This window comes from Sorex araneus, chromosome X (assembly GCF_027595985.1).
Source record: "Sorex araneus isolate mSorAra2 chromosome X, mSorAra2.pri, whole genome shotgun sequence".
Taxonomy (NCBI): Eukaryota; Metazoa; Chordata; class Mammalia; order Eulipotyphla; family Soricidae; genus Sorex; species Sorex araneus.
The window spans coordinates 87291742-87299880 of NC_073313.1; the positions used below are offsets into that span (position 1 = coordinate 87291742).

The 8139-nt window shown below is 37.2% G+C and overlaps 1 protein-coding gene across 1 annotated transcript; it reads left to right on the forward strand.

Annotated features, from left to right (window-relative positions):
• Positions 1 to 7408: 7408 nt before the first annotated feature.
• On the forward strand, positions 7409 to 7870 carry LOC101557786 (60S ribosomal protein L23a-like). The gene has a single exon (XM_055121119.1). It carries the CDS (start codon positions 7409 to 7411, stop codon positions 7868 to 7870), a length of 462 nt encoding a protein of 153 aa, XP_054977094.1.
• The last annotated feature ends 269 nt before the right edge of the window (positions 7871 to 8139 follow it).

Here is an 8139-nt window from a genome sequence, read left to right on the forward strand (position 1 = left end):
AAAAGAATTAATATTGAAAAATGGGCTTTATAACATATGTAAATATAAAATGTATGACAACAGTAGAATAAAGATTGTGAAAGAGGAAAAGAGCACAAACTTGTAAAGTCATAGTATACTACTGTATATATGTATATGTGTAGTATGTGTGCTATTTCACTTGAAGATCTACTGAGATCTTTAAAGATCTTTACTATAAATGTAAGTGTCATACTAAAATAACAGTCATAGTTGATAAACCAATAAATTAAAAAGAATTTTTAAAGGGAGCAAAGTATAGAGGGGCAAACAGAAAACAAATAGTAAAATGATAGGCTTAGACAAACCTTATCAATAACAAATGACAGGCAAATGGCTTAAATATGCAAATATGTAAATATACAATAATATTAAATATTACTCAGAGAGTTATAGATTGGAAAAAGTAAAAACTAATCATATGCTACTTTATGATATTTAAATTATAAAATTAGAAATAGAGTTAAAAATGTAAAAGCATGGTAAAAGATAAACTATTCTAAAAATAATTGAAGGAAATTTGGAATGGCAATATTAATATAGGTAGATTTATTTAAAGTAAAATTTATTATCATAGATAAATATTTATGCAACTAAAGACAAAACTTTATATCTATATATTCTATCTATATATCTTATTTCCTAAACTCAACTGATAGTATTCTAAGATTTGAAGGGATAACTCACCATGCTATGTAATTGCCAAAAATCAACCCATAAAAGGATGCCCAACATAATTATAGGGAAATGTAAATTAAATCACAATCAGGAAACACTTTCTTCGAGTTTCTGGGTGCTGGTGACATTTTCTTTAGTGGGAGTTGGTTTTTAATCCTTTAAAATGCATTATTATTATTATATGAACTGTGTATACTTGTATTATGTATCTATTATACAATGAAGAACTTCAAATGTAAAAAGTAGCATCTAAAAAAATAAAGACAAAACTTTAAAATTCACAAAGAAAAATTCATAGAACTGCAAGTAGAAACAGAACACCATTGAGTTGATATTTATCTCTCTACAAGTAGAACAAGCAGCAAAGTAATAGCATAAATAACACCAACAACAAACTTGATCTAACTGACACTTATAGAACTCAACTCAAAAATAATTGGATAGATATTCTTTTCAAAAGTGAACAGCACATTTATCAAGACACAATTTTCTGGGCTTAAAAGAAGTCTCAAAAATATTAAAGGGACTCAAGTTATACAGAGATATTCTCTGTTTGTAATAAATTTAAATTAAAAATAAATTACAGAAAATTTGATGGAAATTTCCCACTTTGGAAATATCCAGAAATGGAGTGAAAACATCTAAATAATCTACAGGGTGAAGAAGAAATCAAGGGGCTGGAAAGATAGTTCAACGGGTTAGGTGCTTGCTTTTTCTGACCTGGCTTTGATCCCCAGCACCCCAAATGGTCCATGAAGACAAGGAATTATTCCTCAGCACAGAGCCAGGAGTAAGCCTTGAGCATAGCTGGGTGTGGTCCAAAAACAACAAAAAAGGGGGATGAATAGAAGTCATTGGCCGGGGTGGGGGGATGAAGAATAGCAACACTGGTGGAGGGAAATTGACACTGGTGGTAATATTGGTGTTGAAATGTTGTATGTCTAAAACTCAACTGTCAATGACTTTGTAAATCATGGTTCTTTAATTAAACACAAATTATGTAAACTTAGAAAAAAGGGGAAGAAACCAAAAGAAAATTTACAAAGTCTATTACTAATTAATAAAAAGACACTTGTTAATAATGTAACATATTAATTAATCTAATGTAACAGAATTTGTAGGGTGTCACTAAATACCTAGCTTCAAAAAGAATGAGGATCTGAAATAAGTGATCTTCACTTCTATTATAAGAAACCAGAGAAACCCAATGATGTGGCCCAGTGGTAGGGTGTCTATTTTGTAAGAATGAGGCTGTGAAACATCCCACATCATCCCAGAGGCACTGCTGCTGTGATTCCCAAGCACCACAGTGTGCAATCTCTGGCACACCACAACCAAATGCCTGCCAAGTATCACAAGCAAGTGCAACCACCAGATACCATGACAATGACAACAAAAGAGAAGAGAAGGGAGGACCGAGGAAGCTAGAGAAAGATGAACAAATTAAACCCAGAGTATGTAGAAGAAGGGAAACAATAAAGAGCAGGGCAGAAATAGAGGAAATAGGAAAGACATAAACAATAGAGAGGATAAATGAAGCCAAAAGCTGGCTCTTTGCGATCAATAAAATTGACAAATCTCTACTCAGACCATGAGAAAAAGAAGAAAGAAGACATAAATTACCAACCTGAGGAATGACAGAGGTGATTTAACTACAGACTATACAGATAATAAAAGGATACCAAGGGAATATTTTGAACAACTTTCTGATAATAAATTTGGCAACATAGATAAAATGAAAATATTTCTAGAAAGGCGCAAAATACAAAAAGTTTACTCAAAAAAAAGATGTTCAGGGTATATAGTCCTGCAGTATAGCATTTGTCTTGTATATGTGAGACTGTGGGTCACATCTTTTGCACCACACAGTACTGTGACTAGCTCTTTATAAAGGAAAATAAACTTATATTTAAATACCTTACTATAAAGGTAACTTCAAAACCCAATGCGATTCACTGGAATATTTTATGAACCATAAAAAATAATAGCAATTCTATACAAAATCTTCCAGAACGGTAAAGTGAAGGAAACATTTCCCTGTTAATTTTATGTTTGTTATCAATAATTACCAGATAGCAAAACTAGAAAAACACATAACAAGAAAACTATAGATTTTCTTGTTATGTCTAATAGATAACATGCTCTAATAGCTCTCATGATATGGATGTAATTATTTTTAGCAAATTAAAATGACTAATGCAATTAAAAGGCAAGGTTAGTTTACCATTAGGAAATCAAGCAACGTGACTCATAATCTCATCTCAATAAAAAAAAACATATAACAATCTTAATAGATGAAGAGAAAATTGGCAAAATCCAACACCCATTCCTAGGGAAAACTTTTGGTAATCTAGGACTACAAAGAAGGAAACTTACTCAACTTTTTGAAGTGTATTATGAAAAACTTATAACCGACATAATACATAAAGATCTGCTATTGAATTCCTTTCCCCTAAGATCAGGAGGACTAAGGGGATATGTTTCCCTATTTGAAATTTTACTGGAAGTCCTAGCCAATGCAAAAAGTGTAGAAAATGAAACAAAATCCATCTAGATAGAAAAGGATGAAGATAAATCATATTTATGTGCAGATAATATGATCATGCATAGTATAAAATGTGATCTCCAAGAAAGTGATTAGAATTAATAAGTGACTTTATCAATATTTCAGATTATAAGATCAATACATACAAATCAATTTTATTTCTCTATACTAGCAACAATCATGTAAATGGAAATAAAGTTTAAAATTCTGTTTATATTTCAGTGAGGGAAAGAATAGTCAGTTCAACATATGGTGCAAGGGAAAATAGATATCCATATGTAAAAGAATCAAGTTGATATCCTTCCCACTCATTACAGAAAAATTAACTCAAAATATATCATCACTGTATAACTATCATCCTGTTGCTCATTGATTTGCTTGAGTGGGCACTAGTAACGTTTCCATTCATCTCTATATCATAGACCTAAAAAATAAAAATACAAAATTATTGGAAGTAAAGATAGATTCTTTTGTAAGAAGTCATTGATTCTCAGTGATGACACTGGAATAATATGCACCCAAACCAAGGCACCAAAAACACAGTACAACCAGAGACTTGATAGACAAATTGGTCTGTATCAGAATTTTTTTTTAAAGATCCTTTTTTGCACTAAAGGATACTGTTGCAGAAGTCAAGAGTCCTCACACAGAACAGGAGAGAATATAAATCATATATCTGATAAGGGTCTAGAATTCTACAATATAAAATAATACTTATAGTTCAACAATGAAAAGACAACTTAAGTAAAAAGGGCAACTAAGGGGCAGAGAGATATTACAGGGCTTAAGGCACTGCCCTACATGTAGCCAACCACTGTTTGATCCCCAATCACTGCCATTAGTGATCCGTTTTTTAAGTTCACAAATGACAAAAAGAGTTTGCAGATTTATTTCTACCATTTTTTACTATTCTTAAATATATTTTTATTACTAACTTGTACCTTTGGCACACACTGCATTTATTTATTTATTTATTTATTTATTTATTTATTTATTTATTTATGCAAAGCTGTTCATCACTGGGTTCCAGCCATACAATGTGTATATCAGAACTTAGCAAAGTGTATACTTCTTTCACATGCCATGCAAAATTTTACAGGTTTCTACATGTTGGTTACATATCAATAAAGCTGCATGCACAAGGCAACCAAAAGAAGTGGGTATTTGAACAAATGAGCTTCAAGGTCTTTCTAGTTTCAGTTCTATGCCACTTATTAGATGGAAGCCTTTCGTGGAAGTACTGTTTTGTACTAGGATGCCCAAATTATTGAGAAAAAAGGAAATTTGTTAGGATTGTTCAGACACATACTTTTGTGTTTCACCTTTCTGCAACTGTGTAGTCAGAGCCTAAAAAAACCCATTGGAATGATGGAGCAGGCACGCTCACCATCAAGGCAGTGGGAAGACATCCAGGTCAGAGGAGGAAACTGGGGAAATGACAGCCTAATGAGCTCGGCTCCTTCTAATTTCTTCAAGTCTATGATTCAGAGGATTGGCTTGCCATGGACATTCCAGACCAGTGAGGCATCTCAGGGCCATGAATGCAGAGGCATCCCAGGGGAAAACAATGGAAGACAAGATGGAAATGAGAACTGGCCTTTTTAGGTCTCTTGACCCAAATGCAAGGAGCTAAGAGGATATGGAGGAAGAGGTGGAAGTGCTCCTTCCCTGCAGGAAAGGAGATTATGACTTGATGGGGTCTGGGGAAATCAAATATAAGAAACTGAAGACCTGGAATGTCAAGCCTCCAGGGATACCTTTTAGATAGACGTGCTAGAGAAGTTGGAGAAAGGCGGAGATACCCTCCCCGCCTGTTAGCAGTGAAAGCCAAGAAGGCAAGGAAGAGAATGAATGAACAGCCAAGAGGCACGCTTCAAAGTCATTTGTCAGCTGGGCAGTGCTTTAAGCCAGTGCCATGGCTGATGGATCACCTCACGGGAAGCAGCAGTAGAGATGGATCCAACACAGGATGCTGTCACCCTATCCTCAGTTTGCACCTGGAGGATACTTTAAAGGAAGACAATCAAAACCCTAAATGCCCTAGTGACTCTAGGCAATATTTACACCTGAGAAGGATGGTATTTTCTCCTTGATTCCAGAGGGTGATAAGTTATGAGCTTCAAGCCTGATGCAGGGAGTTGAGTGTCCTTGTAATTTTATCCTGCACAGCAGAGCCACAGAACCTCTTGTCCAGAGGAATGCAGACCTCAGGTTTCCTTGCTCATCTCTACTATCATTTCTTTGGCCGAAAAGTCTGGCTATATCAGTCAGGATCATAATGGTATCTTAAATTCATAAGGTATCTCCCCGATTTATCATGCCCATTTGTTTCTAATCATCTCATTGCTATTTTTATTTTTGTGATAAAGCTGTTATTTCTCTTATATTATAGAAGAGGAACTTGAGGGATTAGACCTCAGCTGTTCAGGTTAATTGATTCATATATTTATTCAAATCATAATCAAATACCCACTATGTCAGACACTGACTAGGTGCTAAAGACAATGATTAAATCAACCCTTGTTGTCATGGAGTTCAATGTAATTGAAGGCAGGGCAGAGAGAGATATTAATTCAGCACGAGTCTAATTGCAAACTATGAGAGATGCAATTAAAGGGCAATCTCAGCCAGTCTGGAACAGTAAAAAGCAGCTCTTGAAGGGGAGTTATTTGACATTAGAGTTGAGTTCATAGATGATGGGCATTAGCTGGGAGAAGTCAGAGAGTTTTTCAAAAGGAGGGAAGAGTATTGCCAAGATTCTGTGATTGGAAGTGGGCGAGAGGCAAGAGGTGACTGTGAGTTAGAGTAGGCAGAGATTTTTGGACCAGAGTCATAATTAGGATCTTGATCCTACGAGTCATGGAAAACCACAGATTTTTCGATTACAGTGACTATGCTGGTTGCTATGGTGAACGAAGTGTAAGAAATCGTGGGGTCTAAATGAGGATGAGACGACAGAGAAGTGTACAGATTTGAGAGATATTTGGAGGTGAAATTGACAGAAAGTTTATGACCTTTCAGTTTCACCCGCAGGGATGGGCATGGAGGTAGTGGGGTACAGTGGGATCAGTGGTGTCTCCCCCCTCTTCCAAGGACAAGTCCACATCTTTAGCCAGTGGAACTGGTGAATGTCACCTTTGCAGATGTAACGTTTACAAATGTAACTAAGAATCTAAAACGGCTATCATCCTAGATGATCCACAGGGACCAATTCAATGATAACTGTCCTAAGAAAAGGAAGACAAAGGGTGATCACATAGACAAGAAAATAATACAACCCCAGAATGCCTCAAGCCATAAGAAGCTGAAGGAGACAAGATGAGACTTCCCCTTCGGTGCAGTGCTTGCTCATTAAGCTTTGCTGCTTCCTGGAGGTGACCCTTCTGTTAGTCTATGGTGCTTGCACACATGGGTGCCAGGGACCACAGTCTTGAGTTGTGGCACTCGCACCCTTTCTGATTGGAATGCTGACCTGCGAAGCTGCTTTGGTGCTCATACACATGTCCCCGGGGGGAGGGGATCAGAAACACATCCTTCAGTCGCACACACACAGCTTTGTGCCAAAGATCACACCTCTTGTGGAGGCACTTTTGCTTTAGGACCCCAAACACCAGAAATGTCAAAGACGAAAAGTAAACAAAAACAACCAGTATTGGAAGGATGAGTACTTGATCATTGTATGACTGAAACTCAAACACGAAAGTTTGTAAACCTCTAACTACCTCACGGTGATTCACTAATAAAAACAACAACAACAAAAAAACAACCAGTGTTGGAGCAGATATAGGGGGAAAAGAACCCTCAACCTCTGCTGGTGGGAATGTCCACTGTTTCAATCTTTTTGGAAAACAAAAGAACACTCCTCAAAAATTGAGAACTGAAGTCGATGTTCCAGTTTTACAGACTCATGATTAAATCTCAAGCGGCAAAATTTCTTGGATGCACTGGTACCCAGCTCAGAATGCTGGGGCACCCTCGGGAGCAGGCCAAGTCCTCACCCTGCCGAAGCCTCATCAGCTACACTATCACCCCAACAGCTGCTGTCATGCCTATCACCCTATTCCACCACCACAGCTCTGAGGAGACGCCAAACTGCCAAAATTTTCAGCTGTGGTGGAGAGAAGAGAAGGATACAGAAAAAAGATTCCCATAAGTCTTTTTACAAAGATGACACGGAAAGCCAAGAGGCTGCCCTTCCCAAAGCTGAAGGCAAAGCCAAAGGCCAAGAAAGCAGTGCTGAACAGCGTTCACAACTACAAAAACGAGGCATATCCCCCTCCTTCTAAAGACCCTAAACACTGCAGCTTGAGAAGGCAGCCCAAATATCCTCGGAAGAGCACCCCCAGAAGGAACAAGTTTGACCATTATGCCATTATCAAGTTCCCTCTGACCACTGAGTCAGCCAGGAAGAAGACAGAAGATAAGACACTTGTGTTCATTGAGGAAGTTAAGCTCAACAGGCATCAGAATAAACAGGCCGGGAAGCTCTATGACATTGATGCGACCAAGGTCAACACCCTAATTAGACCTGATGGAGAGGAGAAGGCACATGTTCGGCTGGCTCCTGACTATTCCGCCTTTGCATGTTTCCAACAAAAATGTGATCATATAAATAGACCAGCTGGTTAATCCTAAATATGATTTTTTTTTTCACCGTAAAAAAAGACAGGCATATAAGGAGAGACACAGAGAATAGAACAATACAGCTCCAAAGTCAAAGCCTTCAAGAATTGCTGACAACCACTAGAGAATTACGGAAGAGGAAAGAAAGGATTCTTTCCTTGCTGCTTCAGAGTGGGAATCGACTTGCCACACCTTGATCTCAGACTTTCAGCCTCCAGAACTAAGAGAGACTAAATTTCTATTTTAAGGCCCAAGTTTGGCATACTAGATTATGG